Source organism: Mauremys reevesii, linkage group 6, assembly GCF_016161935.1.
Source record: "Mauremys reevesii isolate NIE-2019 linkage group 6, ASM1616193v1, whole genome shotgun sequence".
Classification (NCBI taxonomy): Eukaryota; Metazoa; Chordata; order Testudines; family Geoemydidae; genus Mauremys; species Mauremys reevesii.
In genome coordinates this window covers 39,893,084-39,910,791 of record NC_052628.1, presented here as the reverse complement: position 1 = coordinate 39,910,791, position 17,708 = coordinate 39,893,084, and the positions used below count along the sequence as shown (strand labels likewise).

At 37.3% G+C, this 17,708-nt stretch overlaps 1 protein-coding gene across 11 annotated transcripts in view; it reads right to left on the bottom strand.

Annotated features, from left to right (window-relative positions):
• The window catches only part of ERBIN (erbb2 interacting protein), a 249,589-nt gene that overhangs the window by 64,958 nt on the left and 166,923 nt on the right, over positions 1-17,708 (bottom strand). For all 11 annotated transcript variants that reach the window (XM_039544892.1, XM_039544893.1, XM_039544898.1 and 8 more), the window contains 3 exons: positions 7,497-7,553; positions 2,366-2,429; positions 442-516 (listed from right to left, as the gene is read on the bottom strand). In XM_039544892.1, the coding sequence (XP_039400826.1) occupies positions 442-516; positions 2,366-2,429; positions 7,497-7,553 (196 nt within the window). The remainder of the gene's footprint in view (positions 1-441; positions 517-2,365; positions 2,430-7,496; positions 7,554-17,708) is intronic.

Genomic DNA, 17,708 nt, shown 5'->3' with positions numbered 1-17,708 from the left:
GGGTCAGACCCATAGTAAAATTCTTACATACACTAAAGGGAGATACTCAAAAGTGATGAATAATAATGGCCATATTCTATATCTACAGTAATCACTAGAATTTACCCAAATATATATCTTTTGAATTGCAGTTTGCCCTCTAAAGTACAATTTCTTCCCAGAAAAAAAAAGTAGATATCCCTTATTAAAACGAGGATTTTGATCTAAACCTTTACAGAATTGAGGCATAGGTAAGAATCTACAATGACAGAACAATTACTTTCACTGAAAGGAACTGTTTATACCTATCCCACAAGGGATTAGCAACAGCTTTCAAAAGGGTTACTTAATCTCCTGGCTATGTGCTACTGTTAAATATTCCTAATTTAAGAAGTTAATTGACAAGATAGGTACTACCACACAGTTAAAATACAATGCATTTAAAACATCAAAAAGACATACCCCGGGGATAAGAGTTAGTCTATTACCATCCATCCAAAATTCCTTTAACCCACTCAGTTGTTCAAGTACTTCAGGCTGTTAAAAGAATTTTTAAAAATCAGATACAAAAGAACAGTTTAAATGCAGCAGTGAAACAGTCAATTCAGCCATTTGAATAGTCTTATTAAATAAGATTTTTTAATCCTAGTTTTAATTTATACTTGCTTTGCGTGGAGCCACAGAACACAGCACAGATAATTATCTTTACAAACTGTAAGTGTCTAACAAGTGTAAAAATTTGACCAAAAGTTTTAAAACAATCTTTAAAAAAAAACTGTTTTCCTTTTGGAACACACATTAAATAAATCTTACATGTATTTACTGCCTTTCATACTGAGAGATCTAAAAACATTCTATTAATTTTACACCTCAGCATGGCTATTTATTCAGTCAAAGTCTATTAGATCCTAGACCAGGCGAACTTCAAACCTGTAACAGTGTAGTAGCAAATCAAAAGGTGTATATGGGATAAATGAACCATTATATCAATGAAGAGAATATTTTAACAATAAGTTCCTATTACAACTTTCCTCCTTAATTTGTCATAGGCCTCAAAGGAGGACATATAGAAAAAGGAATCTACAATTTGTTTTCCCATTTAAATATAAATGTTTTCTCAAGCCCCAGGAAAGAGGCAATGCCACTTGACAAAACACACATTATGTATGCTTCACTGGAAATATTTATACTTTGTTTCTGAAAAAAACAGAGAGAATGTATGATGGAGGTACTGGCTGTAGCTCAATAGTTAAGATTGAGTTGAGTTTTGCACTTAAAACGTGGATTCAATCACTTTACTATGTATGAAGAATATATATGTATATGAACCTCTTCTTAAAATTACGGTTCTTACTACAAGTACAGAATTAATTTTCTGAGAATTCCCAAGCAAGTCTTAATTAGTTCATGAGTGAAGATTTAAAGTGGATTCCTTAAGAAATTTAACATTCATTGCCAAAAGATCTTCACAGAATAATGCAAATTCTTTAAACTTTCTAAGTAGGAGGGGAAAACAGAGTAGAGGAATGAAGCGAATCATCCAAAGTCACAAAGCAGCCCAGTGCCAGAGCTAGGAACAGAAAACAAGTAATCTGATCCTCGGTACATTTTCTTAGTACACGGGCTAGTAGTGCATAGGGAAGTGCATGGTACAACAGCACTCCTCAAACTGTGTCCCACACAGCACTTACTAGTGGTCACAGAGAGTTGGCTGGTCACACAGTGTTGGCTCTTCATCATGTTTCCAATTGCCAAATTCCATTATAAGACAGCTAAAAATACACTGAATACTTTCCTAATATTACTTTTCTGTATCAGCAGTTGCTGTAGTTGCTACAGAGACATTATGCTATTGTAAATGGGAGAGGAAGCGCTTGTCTGCAGCATCATAAATGGGAGAGGAGGCAGTCTTCCCTATGACAAGGTCTGTGAACCCCAAGCCAATACTATTGTGGGCACTACCCAAAACAGCAAGTAAATAATAATTTCTCTTGAGCACAAATAGTTTACACTCACTATCTATCAACAGAAGGTTCCTCTTTACAGTTTATGTTTGCCTGCCATACTGAAGCAAATGAAGACTTGGACCATTTAATTATTTGATTACCAAATAAAAGAATCTCTATGCCTGCATATTAAAATACACCTTCTACCAAATGTCACAGTCCTATCACATCATTAGGGTTTTTTAAAAAAGAAAGGGAAAATAAATATTGAGGCAGAATTTTAAAAATAGATTCCATAAAGCAGTAAGAAGTGTACGCAACATTTGTTCAGTAACATAGTTCATAAGCTGATTTTTACATTTTGATGTTGATTAAAAATAGATTTAAAGGATAAAGATTTAGAAAAAGATTCTAAGCTCTGCTACTTAGCTAAAACTCACCACTTCTGTGAATTCATTACTTCCTAAGTCCAATCTCTCCAGCTGAGTCAGTCTGTTCATAGTTCTGCACATGGAAGGAATTAATAAGGAATTAGATTTAAAAAAAATACCAGTTACATCCAATCGTCTTGTATTCATACTAATACAATGTTTTAGCATTAAATAGTGATGCAGTTTTGTAATCAGACTGATGCTTAGGGTCAGATTTTCATACATTGTTCAACTGAATAACTACATTACTGATCCTGCTGATTAAATCACACAAAAGAAGTCAGAGCTTTAAGTAATCTAGTGTCAGCTAGTTTAATTTTTGTAAATTAAATTATGACCAATACGGTCATCTCAATCATTCCAAGTCATTCTGTAAAGCTACTCTCCACTGACACTTCCTTCCATCTCCCCCAAGTCACTGTAATCACTTCAGAGTTCTCTCTTGTTACATCAGCGCTGGCACAACTATTGTTGGCCCAGGTCATCTGGACTCTGGCTCAGGGCTAAAAATTTCTGAGTAGATGTTTGGGCTTGGGCTGGAGCCCAAGATCTGAGACCCTCACCCCTGAGCTGGAATGTCTACACAGCAATTTTACAGCCCTACAGCCCGAGCTCTGCAAGCTCAAGTCTGCTGACCCAGGTCAGCTGTGAGTGTTTTACTGCTGTGTAGATGTACCACCTATGGCAGTGATTCTCAAACTTTTGTACTGGTGACCCCTTTCACATAGCAAGCCTCTGAGTGTGAGGTTTGCTTATAAATTAAAAACATTTTGTATATATTTAACACCATTATAAATGCTGGAGGCAAAGCGGGGTTGGGGTGGAGGCTGACAGCTCACGACCCCCCACATAATAACCTCATGACTCCGAGAGGTCCCGACCCCCAGTTTGAGAATCCCGATCTATGGCCAGAATGCTGGTTTTCTATCTGCCTTCCCTCACCAATATGAGCATTGCATAATGGATTTGCTATGGCCAAAAAGAACATGGCTGACAACCGAAAGTTTTTGATACCCCCCACTTAAAGGCTGACAGCATTATAATAATATAACTCTAGCAGTAAACAAGGCACATTTTTAATTCATTCCATGAAATGTATTCAGTGCCTATTTTTATATTTAAGAATTTAAGTAAGGTGAATTAAAAAAAATAAACATTTACTTATATATAATGCAATAGCTGAAAGACTACAAAAAAATCCTTAAGTTATTTTATATTTCTAATAAATGTTTGCTTTGACTGATTTCTTGTTCCATGTCCAAACATTGTGCCATTGTGCATAAAGCAGCTATTCTTTTAATTTAAAAAGCAAACAAGATTTAGGAAAGTCACATTAAGCATTAAAGTGACTTAAAATCTTAAATAGAGTTAAGATAGCATTAGGGAGTACAATAATGTTTCATATTACACAAAACACAATCAAAATGTCAATTTAGTCAAAAATAAAGAATTTAAAAAGACATGGTTTTAATTAAACCTTAGACCCCAACACTGCAAACACTTATGGCCATGGATGACTTTATTGATACTAGCAATATCATTTACTTCAGTGGGAATAACACACAGCTTTAGTTACATGCATATGTTTGCAGGAATTGGTCCTACATAGTGCAAAAGTAACTTTCCCTAAAAATCATTTGCCTTTTTTTTTGGTTTTAGGAAATGGTCACTGCATTTGTTTTCAATAACAGTTACCCTTACAATCAGAACTACATTTAAAAAGCCAATGAAAATGTTTCCAAACTGAGAAGCTTCTCAGTTTCTGCATATATAAAAAATAATTTGTCTTTACTTTTAGCTATCAAATAAACCGTCTATACAATGTTCAGTACTATTGCTTTCCTTTCACATAGAAGACCTATTTTTAATGTGCATTACAATAGTTCCTATCCTTCAATCTCTAAATATTGGATCAGCTTAAAGCTAAATAATGTATTTGGCACAAACTAAGGTTAATTTAGTTCCTTGGCATTAATTACCCACTTTGATTAACAGCTTTAACAAGTGCTTTTTGCTTCAGTGTTAAATATTTTACTCAAACCTAATTCAGTAGGCATGCTAGCTCTATGTTACTATAAGTTTGTCCAATGACATCTATGATTAAAAATAAAAATCAACAAGTATCAATAAGTGTGAAGAAACTAAAGAAAAAAATACAGAAATATAAACATGAAAACAAGCAATTGTTTAGGCTCTGTAGCAAAATATTAATTCAGGCTGGTATACCTAATTAGCGCCAATAAAGCATTTTCCCCATTGCATTTACGTTCCAATTTCTTTTTTCCTGTGTTATTTAGTTCTATATTGATTTTTTTCATCCAAACTAATTCTTCACAGTTATAAAGCACCTTTATTTATAAACATACATCTGGACTTTTAAAAGTATTTTAATTTAGATGTTTGTTACAGTCCCTGCCTTCCCTTCATAACTGAAGGTGGGCCAGGCATTAATCTGCTAATTACATCACCTGCAAAGTAGATGCAGGGTGCTGAGAGTCTCAGCAGCTATACTGGGTTTCCTCCTTAGCCATATCATATATAGATAGTGCTTCCCGCTAGGGCCCCAAATCAGCAAGGTACTTTTACATGATGTTATCTTTAAACACACAAATAAAACCAATAGCTTTGAGTACCTTGCTGAATCGATCCTAGAAGACATGTAAGAGTTATGGCAGCAGCTGTGTTGCTAGGAAGATTATGGCGGCGCTAGTCAAGACTGCACAGTTAAAGTTGAATTTATTTTTGTGCATACAGAATGAAATCCTGGCCCCACTGAAGTCACTAGCAAAATGCCCATTGACATCAGGGGAGCCACGATTTCACCCATGAAGCATTACAACATTCCTGTCAAAATTTTTATCCATAAGAGAACTACGCTTAAGTTACTGATATATTCTCTCAAACTTAACTCCATCTGCATGTAAGCTTTTGTCTGGGAATTACTGATATATTTGCATTTCAACTGTAACTATATGCCAAATATCCCCTCGCTTTGAGGGATGTCAGTTTACATATACCACAAATAAAAAATCATGAAGCTAAAGGTAGAGAAAATTCTTTACGTCAAATGAACAAATATCACAGCATTTAAAGTTCTCTTTCTGAATAATGTTTTCAATATCACCTGTTTTGGGTCACTGTCACACGCTGACAGGTGAACCCTTAGCCATACAGGGCAGGGGTGGTCAACCCATGGCTTGTGAGCCACATGTGGCTCATTTACAGTTAAAGTGCAGCTCGCAAAGCCCCGCCCCCCAATTCTCTGCCTACTAGACTGCAGGGGAGGGGGTGAATAGCCTCAGGCCTTCTGCCCTGCAGAAGGATGGTGGGACTAGAGGCTACTGCCAGAGACAACAGGTGCCTGATGAGTGTGTGTGTGTGGGGGGGCACAATTTAAAGGTTCAGTCGTCCCACACAACAGCTTGAGTCACACAACCCCAGGCACACCTCCCCTCTTACCCTCAGTGGCCCCTCCCTGCAGCTCCCAGGTATTAGCTCTGTGGGGAGAAGCAGTATCTCTCCCTGCAGCTCCCAGCTTTTTGCTGCTGCCTGTCCTCACAGCATCAGCTCTAACAGCTGCTGTGCAGGGAGGGGGCCTGGCTGCATCATGTGACAAAGTGGAGGAGCAAACCCTGGCAAAAATCAGGGGGAGGGACAGCTCAGTGGTTTGAGCATTGGCCTGCTAAACCCAGGGTTGTGAGTTCAATCCTTGACAGGGCCACTTAGGGATCTGGGGCAAAAATCAGTACTTGGTCCTGCTAGTGAAGGCAGGGGGCTGGACTCAATGACCTTTTGAGGTCCCTTCCAGTTCTAGGAGATATACCTATCTCCAATTATTAAAGACATGACACATGAACCTCCCCATCTCCCCACCCAACAGGCACGCCCTGTGCAGCTGAAGCCACGAGCCCTGGGCAGGCGCGCTCTGGCTCTCGAATTTCTGAAGATTGTCATATGTGGCTTGGAGAGTCAGAAAGTATGGCCACCCCTGACGTAAAGTATCTAAACACAATGTGCAAAATAAGGCACAATCAATTCTGTCCAAGAAAGTATTTCAGCTGTATGCCATTACTTGCATATATCTTAAATGAAAACAGTCTTAGTTAAGTAGGATCACCATGTGAATTAGGTGGAAAATTAAATTACTCAGGGCAGTGCCAGACCAGAGAAGTAACAACACTGTCAGCTTCCTGGGTTAGTTTGTCCTATGCTAGAATAAGGAGAGCAACCCACAATCACTGCCTGAAATTAAGAGGTGAAGGAAGGGACTAGAAGTGATATACAATCTAAAAAATAAAGCTTACAGTTTAATTTTACTATTAAGACAACCTGAGATTAAAATTTTAACAAGCATTTTACAGCTGTGGAAACGTGATTGGGGGATACTCATACTACTTATGTTAAACGATTCAGTGAAGTGTTTTGGAATACATCTTCCATAACAAATTCCACAGAACATAGGTATGTACTGTGTTGTATTTTATCAATAATAAATTTATTCATGATCAAAGTTGCTCATAAACAAGTGACTCACATTCACTCAGTCACTCTGAACAATAAGCGTCTATTAATCCCACATACATTGAATTTAATATTAGAATTTGAATAATATCCACAAAAGATTTCAACAGTAAAGTCAAAAAGACTTAGTGCCACTAAAATAAATTTATGCATGCACATACAGAGAGTATGGCAATGGTACACTAAAATTTGTCAAGATTTCTGGAGAGGGAAATTGATGGATTACAATTTAAAATATTTTCAGCTGGAATCATAACATTCACCGAGCTGGATTAAGGCATAATTCTTGGGATGCAGTCCCAGTGACTGAGGGAAAGAGGGGGAAATTAACAAAGTACCTAGTCAATAAAAACTCAAGTATCTGAGGCAGAAGATCAAGGAGTCCACTGGGTTAGAAAAGAGAGAGCAAAAGCTAATTTGGAAAGCCAGGACAAGGAAGAGACTGAACATGAGGAGGAGGAAGAGTTTCTGCAAGAGGGCTGATTAATCTGGGTTTGATCATGAAGTTTTGGTGAATCCTGGACCAATTAAGGCTCAATCCACTTTTGAAAAGTCATTAAGAGTTTACTGAAATGAAAACCAAGCAGGCATGTACCTTAAATATTCCATCTGTACTTACTTTGGCAACATCTTTAACTGGTTTTCTCTCAGTTCCAATATCTGGAGTTTAGTTAACCTGTAATATAAACACGATAGAATTACTGACCATTAAAAGGTAAAATATTTCTATTTTCTGACAAAACCCAAACTTTGTGATAGAAATAGAAATTGTACTGAAAGTTACTTTTTGTACAACTACTAAAAATCATTTAAAGACCAGAAATATTTTTCACTTAAAACTGCAAAGATAGTCTGTACAAAAAGTGACACAACTGTAATCTCACCTTTTCGGGTTTTTTTTAAACTGGGTCTCTCTTCTGATTATTTGCTCTTCCTTGAGCACAATTGTTCTCCTCTACCCACAGATATTTTATACATTTCAAACAATTCTTAGTTTATATAAATTCTCCAGAAATGTCAAAACAAAAAGGTCATTTGAGGGGAAGGGCAGGATTAAGGAAAACAAATTAAAACACAATTTCTGATATAAGGAATATATTAGACCATATTGTATATTCTATACATATACATAAAGCTATGTTAAAACAATACCTCTGGTCTCTAGTCCCACAAGAACCCATCACAGAAATGTAGGGCTGGAAGGGACTTCAAAAAAATCATCAAGTCCAGCCCCCTGTGCTGAGGCATGATCAAGTACACCTAAAGCATCCCTGACAGGTGTTTGTCCAACCTGTTCTTAAAAACCTTCAGGTGGGGATTCCACAACCTCCCTTGGAAGCCTATTGCAATGTTTTACTATCCTTACAGTTAGAAACTTTTCCCTTATATCTAACCTAAACCTCTTCTGCTGCAGATTACACCCATTATGTCTTGTCCTACTTTCAGTGGACATGAAGAACAACTGATTACAGTTCTCTTTACAACAGACCTTAGCATACTTAAAGACATGTCCCCTCTCTGTCTTTCCTCCAGACTAATCAAGCCCCATTTTTTTTAACCTTTCCTCATAGATCAGGTTTTCTGAATCATTTATTGCTCTCCTCTGGACTCTCCAATTTATCCACATCTTCCCTAAAGTGTGCCACCCAGAACTGGACAGAGTATTCCACTTGAGAACTCACCAGTGCTGAGTACAGCATACTGTTAACATACTTGTTATTATACCAGAATACTAGTCTTTTTCACAACTGCATCACAATGTTGACTCATTCAATTTGTGACCCCTACAGCCCCCAGATCCTTTCAAGCAGTACTACCACCTAGTCAGTTACTCCCCATTTTGTAGTTGTGCATTTCATTTTTCCTTCCTAAGTGAAGTACTTTACATTCTCTTTATGGAATTTCATCTTGTTGAATTCAGACCAATTCTCCAATTTGGTAAGATCATTTTGAATTCTAATCCTGTGTCCAAAGTGCTTTCAAAATTGCTCCTCCTCCCCAAAGCTTGGGGTAATTCCCAGATTTTATAAGCATACTCTACATTCCATTATCCAAATCATTCATGAAAATATTGAATCATATCGGAATCAGGACTGACCCCTGAATCGTATCGGAACCAGGACTGACCCCCACAGCACTCCACTAGATATGCCCTCCCAGTTTGACAGTGAACCATTACTAACTACTTCGAGTATGGTCTTTCAACCAGTTGTCCACTCACCTTTATAGTAATTTCATTTAGACCACATTTCCCAAGTTTGTTTATGAGAATGTCACATGGGACTGTCACTAAAATCAAGATACATCAGGTCTACTGTGTCAGCCATCTGATCAAGTGGCCATTGGATTCACCTTGGACTTCCCTTCCCAAGTTTTCTTTCTAGTCAGCTCATTAATCCATTTTTAAGTTTTCTATTTGGAAACTGCCTGACCTTTCTTACAGTAAAGCCTTGATGCAAGATAAATAACCTTGGCCAAGATAAATTCAATGGGATCTTGACATCCAAGCAATGTGGCTTACCCTCTGGAATTCTGTGGATTAAGACAGAAGTGACAAGGCTAGATGAAATGTAGAAACTGCCTTAGGTATAAATTCAGGCAGGATCATGAGGACAAGAGTTCTTCATATTACCTGCTGGCAGTCCTTCTACATTACAGAATAGAACATTAAAGTTCCCTGACTCTAGCAGAAGTAATAGCAAAAAAGTTAAAAGCTATGATATGCAGCAAATAGACTTAAGGGGCTCAACAGAAGATGCTATGAGAATAGGGAGAATAAACTTAAGTTTCACTGAATATTAGCAATCAAATTTAAGGGACAACTGGAATGCCTATTAACAGTATCATTTTTCTCTTCAAAGCTTTCTCATGCTTTTGGTCACATCTGGGTGATGTGCATAGAAAAGTGAACCGTCACACCCTATAATACTGTAATAGATACATCGATCTGGTATTCAATTCCAATTCTGACCAACTCACTGGAATGGCAGGATGTCCAGAACTAGAGATCGAGAAGGAACTATTTTTGTTCTCCTGTACCAGAAGAGGACTCAAGCATTCTTTATTCTCATATAGGACAACAAAGTACATTCTAGAAGACATTACCTTATCTGGCAGCACCTACTCTTTTATTAAAGGTTTTACTCCCTCATACCTAGATCACTTGCGCTGGTGAATTAGGATTTCCTAGGAAAATTGTGTTTGCCTGAGCAGATCCTTTGTGACAAGCAGAATGATGGGTCTTTCACCAGGCATATCTATTAAGATCTTGGTACCAGGGCATCTTTAGCCAGTTTATGGCTATGAAGTTAAACCTCCTGGAGAGCTTCTGCAAGATTCTGTCTATCATGGACATTAGAACATTTGTTCTGCTTGCCCAAGGCTTCTTGAACCTGCTGAATGATCTCTTTGCCTTCCTGCTAGTCTTGAAGGCCCTTCAGTCCACTTCAGACTAACCTCTCAGTATCTGTAAATCTCCTAGAATATCACTGGAAACTATCTCCCATTCTTCTGATCTCATCTGCATCTAGCGCTTCCAGACCACATCTTCCTGCTGTATGAATCACTGACATGACAGAGACATTGTTATTTATGTTGCCTTCCTTAGACTTATTCCTTTTTCTCCTTTGTTCAAGTTATCTCCTCAACTGGTTCCACCTACTGAGACAAACACTTTGGAACTCTGGGAGATACAAAACCTCTTATAAGTACGGGAAGGATGAGGTGATCAAAAGCCTTTTTAGTTTTACTTCATCTGCTGGCCTTCACGAACTATATCCAAATATCTTGATTGATATATGGGAATCGAACAGAGATGGTTATTTAAAATGGAAACACTTAGACAACCTTAACTATAGATGTCCCTATGTAGTCCACCTGTATTAAGTATGTAAGGTTGTCTATGCAAATCATAGCACACAATATATATAGTACATGTTATTTCACCACAAAAAGGCAACAGAAAAAACCTTCTTGCATTGTTGGGAAATGGTATCTCTGCAGCAAAAAAAATGGTATGTATTATGAGACACTAATCCATAATGCGTAAAATCAAAAAGGGAAGCAACATGACACTTGTTTCAAAAGTGAGTTGTGCAATACTCCTGCGACGTCTGGGGTTCTGAACTTTAAACAAAAAACTATATTCAGTCTTACCAAAATTCGTTTTTTTAGTATCTATTTTAATATTTTAGATAAACCTGAAGCTTCATTGCAAAAATGTTTATACATCAACTAACAAAGCTAAAGTAATTTTATTTCATTTTAAAAAATGAGCCAAATTCATACCTGGAGTAACTGTTTACTTCAACTGAATATTCCAGGAATTATTTTGCCCACAGTTACTCTAAGCAGCCTGCATGTATTACAGCTCAACTTCTAAACACAAAAATCTAAATATTTAATACCTTGTATGAGAACCACAGTCAGCAGAAAATTAGTTCAACAACTCGGCTAAATCTGATTTCCTGTGTTTAGGATTAAGATCCTGCATCAATACAACAACATCACAAATATATAGTTCCACTTTCCAAGAAGATATGCCTACAAAGTCACATTACAACCACTCGTTGACTCCCAAACAGAATATTTCAGACATTTTATTTTTTCAGCATGGTCACAAGTTCTTTAATGCAGAAAAACATTTTAAATCAAATACTATTAAAGGCAGGAGGCTAAAATAATCAGCATTCTGCTCTGTAGCAGCCTCAGAGTCTTGCAAAATTATTTCTGTTAAACTGAAGAGATAATATTAAAAGTTTAATGCCTCAAAATCCTAACTCTGCATTGTTAGTTTACGTAAAGTACAAAATTTATGGAAAATTAAGATCTTTTTAAAAGACAAGGTGGATGAGGTAATATCTTTTACTGAACCAACTTTTTGAAATATGGACTGTACAACACTGGAAAGATAAGATTAAAAATGAGTTCATAGCACTGCCATATTAACTTCTTTACAGAAGACATGGAAGGTTGTCTACAGCTAGCTAGTGCTGAGTTATAAAATGACTCTAAGCATCAAAGATCACATGTGCCAGAGGCTGAGGCTGAACTCCTTGGTAACAGGTCTATTAACAAGAAACTTAAACCTGTGCAGCAGTAGTGGCTGTTGCTTTACCAGCTACATTTCTATACACTTCAGAGTGCTTATCAGAGGCTAGAAACAGCAGTAGAAAAAGTAATGGTTTTCCCAGATGTCTTCTTTTCACGAAAAAAGTGAAAATAGAAGACATAATGGAGTAAAGTAGAAATAAATGTGTCTTTATTCTGCCCTTTTCATTCTTAAAATATTCCAATGTGCTCTACAAAACAATGAATAAGAAGCTGGAAATATCATGGCTATGTAGGCATATGCCATAACCATTATTTTCCCAAGATATACAGTTTTGGACACTAGAACCTGTTTTATTGAAAAGTGCTGATCTGGACACCAAGATTATCATTGTACTCTTTCTGAATAGAGCTATGGGTTGTAACTTCCAGTGGGACAAACACAACAGTATAATATCATCTCACCCAAAGGCTATCACACCTGTAATACTGCACTATGTTAGCATTAGATAAGAATCTAAATGCAGATATTAGCCTTGCTTAAAGGCACAGCCTACAGATTTGTATATTTAGACATGAATGAACTGATTTTCAAAAGTGCTTAGCACCAGCCATTGAAATGGAATTCTGTATATACTGCAATGGAGGCTAACTCCAGTATCCTGGCCAATATTCATCCTTACAGTAAAACATATGTGTATGTCTCTGGCTCTGTGTTAATGAATACTGTGTATAGAATGACAGCTGCATAGTACTGGATCAGTAGAAATAGAGACTAGTTCTGTAAGGTTTCAAATTTGGATTGTAATAAATGAAGTCAGTACTAATTACTACAATGTCACATAGGGCAATTTCACTAAAGAGTAATTTAACCTAATTGTAACAGAGTTGTGGGGGAAGTGCAAGCGTTCTAATTGTTATCCAGCATCTACTATATAGCGGAGTTAGAGTTACAGGGAAGCCACATGAAGCAAACAATATTTTTTAAAAAAAAGAAAAAAAATATGAGTGAAGATCAAAGCCAAACACCCTGAGAGAAATACTATTTTGATATCTGATTTGTATGACTGAGGAAAATGTGGAGAGTACTGTGAACATTTACAATTTATTCTACTACACCAACCTCTAAATTTGTAATTTGTTTATCAGATGCCAAGTATTGCTCAGCCTGAATTTTATTATTATGGACTGTATTCACAAAGGCAGGGCCTCACTTCTTAAACTGAAGCTTGGAAAAAGAGAGGCAAGAACTCAGAAAGTTTTCTTTATTTTACATGTTGATTTTTTTCATAGGCTTTGGAGGAAGTGAAGCAGTTTCAAAACACTTCTAACACATATGTATATATTAAGTACAATCCTTAGATACAAATTAGAATTAGTTTATATAATTATCCAAAGTAAAAAAGTGAATTGAAGAGACCACAGTTTTTTGCACCGTACCAATTTCACAATCTGATTTTATCTAAACAAAATAGGTACTAAGAGTACCTACTTCCTATAATTTCCACTATTCAGAGGAGAAAGTTAGGACTTCACAAAAGGTTTCAAGCATCCTGGATTTGCCTTAAACAATTATTTAAGTTAGAAGCACACACAAAATGTATTTAAGTGGTGGGTCAATCAAAATTAGATATTTGGGTCAAGAAATGAAAGGTCTCTCCTTTATAATCATAAAAGACTTCTGTTTCAATATCCAATGTTGTTGTAGCTGTGTTAGTCACAGGATATCAGAGAGACAAGGTGGGTGAAGTAATATCCTGGTCTATTTCAATAGTTGATAAAATCCTTGCTAAGTGGCTGATTACCATTTTCTTTTGGTTGAAAAAACAGAATCTATATAGAATAAAATATAGCTGAGCGGGGAGTCCACTGACTGAGTGGCTATAAAGGCTACCTGTACATACCCTACACGTCAGGAAAAGCTAGGTGTCTGCACTGCTGCCACATGAGATGGAGCAGAAGGCCACTTTGGGAGTGGGATAAGGGTGCAGATCTGTGTTTATGAACAGGTTGGAATAAGCATGAGAATCATAGAATTCATAGAATCATAGAATATCAGGTTTGGAAGGGACCTCAGGAGGCCATCTAGTCCAACCCCCTGCTCAAAGCAGGGCCAATCAGGAAAATGTTTAGCAGAGCAGTACCATGATTCTGGTTTTGCGGGGTTGAGGAGGTTGGCTTTTTCACCTCCTCAACCATTCAGCACTCCACCTATATAGGGTTTTATGTGGTGGAGTACAGTACATCCTTAATGTCTATCTCTGCCTTTAAGTAAATTTATATTATGATTAAATGAAACATTTCCTTAGAGAAGATCTGAACTAATTAAAGAAATACAGATAATTCTCTAGGAGATTTTCATGTGTAATTCAGATCTGAATAACTATCTTATTTAGCTTCACTGTCATAATGCCCTATTCCTGTGAAGTGCTGGGCTCCTTGAACACTCTTTAACATCATCAGGGAAGAGTTGAGAACTTCCCAAAACAGAGCTTTTTGGCAGTGAAGCTAAAAAGGACAGCCATTCAAATCAGAACTAGACAGTGAAACCTGCTGGAGAGTTAATCTATATCAATTTAACTTAGTTTAATAAGAGTTGAGTGTGTTTAGCTCCTAGTACTTCACTAGGTCAGACTGATATGACTTGTCCCAAGCTTATGTTTTTTGTAGACTGCTGCCAATGAAATTATTGCAGTCAAATGCTAGTATCAGAATGGCTGGCCTTTTAAGGGGAGCTGAGCCCAACTGCATCCAATCAGCTAGGCCCAATCAGACTAATCAGCTGCCTCTCACTTGAGGCTGTAAAGCTAGGGATCAAATGATAGCTAGAAGATCAAATGATTCTCATAAAAGTGAGTAAGTAGCTTAGTTGAGGATAGGAACTGCAGCGGGTAGGGAGGCAAGAGGTCCTGGGGCAGAGGAAAGAACACAGTTTATATGTGATTCTCAGACAGATGGCCTGTAGAGTGTAATCCTGCGGGCAAGCAGGCGAGGAAGGAGAAGGGATCAGAAAGGTTTGCCTTGACTTGACTCCCAGGCAGATGATCTGCAGAATGTAATCCTGAAGGGACTAGATAGGCCCCTGCAGAAGAAGGTCAGGGGAAAGGACACCATCGACGTTTTGAATTTCTAAGTTTATTTTGAAGAAATAAAATTAAAGCCTTTAAGAAAAGGACAGAAATCCTGTGGCTGGAAGAGTGCTCTTTGGTGCACCGCCTAGTGAGATAGCCAACTGGCTTACATCTAGGCTCTGTTTGACATTGCTCCAGATAAATTAAGCAGACATCACATGACACTTACACTTTGTTTCCACATTCAGACTAATAGCTAACTAAAGCTCAGCTGTGTTTACAAAACTTGAAAAAAGCACACTAATCTGCTACAAAAATATAATAGCTTAAATGTGTATCAAAGTGTGCCTAAAACAGATGCCAATAAATCTGCAGAATGCACAACCAAAAAACAAAATGTTTTTAAAGCACATTTTGGAGGCTTTATTTCAGTTCTAGTTTATTCTCTCTCATTTTTAATATTTTCAAATATGTAACAAATACAAATGAAAAAAATTCACTTGTCTTACAATTTCTAATTTCTCTCCATAATTCTATTCATACACAAGACTAATTAACTAACTAAGCAACTGAATGAGCACATTACTAAACAGGAAATCTTACTGTATGGAGTGTAACTACAGCAATGTTGGTCCCAGGATATTAAAGGAAGGTGGTATTATCTTTTATTGGATCACTTCTCTTGGTGAGAGAGACAAGCTTTCGAGCCACACAGAGCTCTTCTTCAGGTCAGAATAGAAGGCAAAAGTAAGAATAAAAGATCAGGTACTATTCAATGTTTTCATTAATGACTTGGATAATGGAGTGCAGAGCATACTTATAAAATTTGCAGGTGACAGCAAGCTGGGAGGGACTGCAAGAATTTTGGAGGACAGGCTTATATATAGTTCAAAAGGACTTTGATAAATTGGAGAACTGTTCTGAAATCCACAAGATGAAATTCAATAAAGATGAGCAAAGTACTACATTTAGGAAGGAAAAAGCACATGCAGAGATCCAAAATGGGGAATAACTGGCTAGGAAGCAGTACTATACGAAAGAATCTGGGGGTTATAATGGATCACAAATTGAATGTCAGCCAAGAGAGTGATGCAGTTATGAGAATGGCTAATATAATTCTGGAGTGTATTCACAGGAGTGTCATATGTGACACATGGGGAGGTAATGTCCTGCTCTACTCAGGACTGGTGAGGCCTCTTCCAGTTCAGTAGTTCCCAAACTTTAACAACCTGTCAACCCCTTTCACTAAATTGTCAAGTCTCGCAAACCCCCTCCTAAAAATGAATATCTCCAGGGATTTTCTCCTTTACCTGAGTATAAATTATAAAAGCAGTGATCTTGGTAATATAAAATTTGTTTTTATAACATGTTTATTACACACTATTATTAATTATTATTTATTATGGTATTTATTATATTATGAAAATGCCAACACCCTTCACAGATCTCATTTTTGTAGCTTGTATCACTTTGAATAAGCCTGTTATAAGGCAAGGCTCCTACCCTTGTTGCCAAGAAGGCTAATGGCATTTTGGGCTGTATAAGTAGGGGCATTGCCAGCAGATTGAGGGACGTGATCATTCCCCTCTATTCAGCATTGGCGAGGCCTCATCTGGAGTACTGTGCTCAGTTTTGGGCCCCACACAACAAGGAGGATGTGGAAAAATTGGAAAGAGTCCAGCGAGGGCAACAAAAATGATTAGGGGGCTGGAGCACATGATTTATGAGGAGAGGCTGAGGGAACTGGGATTATTTGGTCTGCAGAAGAGAAGAATGAAGGGGGAATTTGATAGCTGCTTTCAACTACCTGAAAGGGGGTTTCAAAGAGAATGGATCTAGACAATTCTCAGTGGTAGCAGATGACAGAACAAGGAGTAATAGTCTCAAGTTGCAGCAGAGAAGGTTTAGGTTGGATATTAGGAAAATCTTTTTCACTAGGAGGGTGGTGAAGCACTTGAATGGGTTATCTAGGGAGGTGGTAGAATCTCCTTCCTTAGAGGTTAAGGCCCAGCTTGACAAAGCCCTGGCTGGGATGATTTAGTTGGGGATTGGACTAGATGACCTCCTGAGGTCCCTTCCAACCCTGATATTCTGAGATTCTATAAGCTCCACTAAAAGATGCTACCTCACCCACCTTATCTCAGGAAATTTTACTGTAACCGTAGCAGTTTAAACCCATTTTAATATATATATATATATATATATATAAACAATTGATGGTATAAGGTCTATTAATAATTCCTGTTCAGCTCTTTTAGCCTAGAAATTAGGGTGTTTTAAGTCAGTACCTGTGTATTTTAAAAACCACGGCTGAGATTTTCATAGCTATTAAGGGATTTGCATCCCAATTCCCATTAATTTTAAATTTTTAAATTATTATAAACACATTTATATTGCAGTACCATCTATGGTCCTCAACGACATTGGATCTCATTGTGCTGGGTGATATACAAAGATGATAAATTGAAGTTCCTGCCCAAAAAAGCTTACAGTCTAAAAGGCAGATATAACAGGTGGGTGAAAATTAAGCATGCTGGGGTGTGGTGAGGGAGACAAGATAACAAATGAATTGCACGGGATGTGTACTATTCTTAGCCGGACAGTAGGTGGAGTTATGTATAGTCTCTGATGTGTCCTGGAGATTGTAAACAGACAAAGGTGACAGAACATGTTTCTTCTATATAAAGGGGAAAGAAAATATAGTGGCAGAT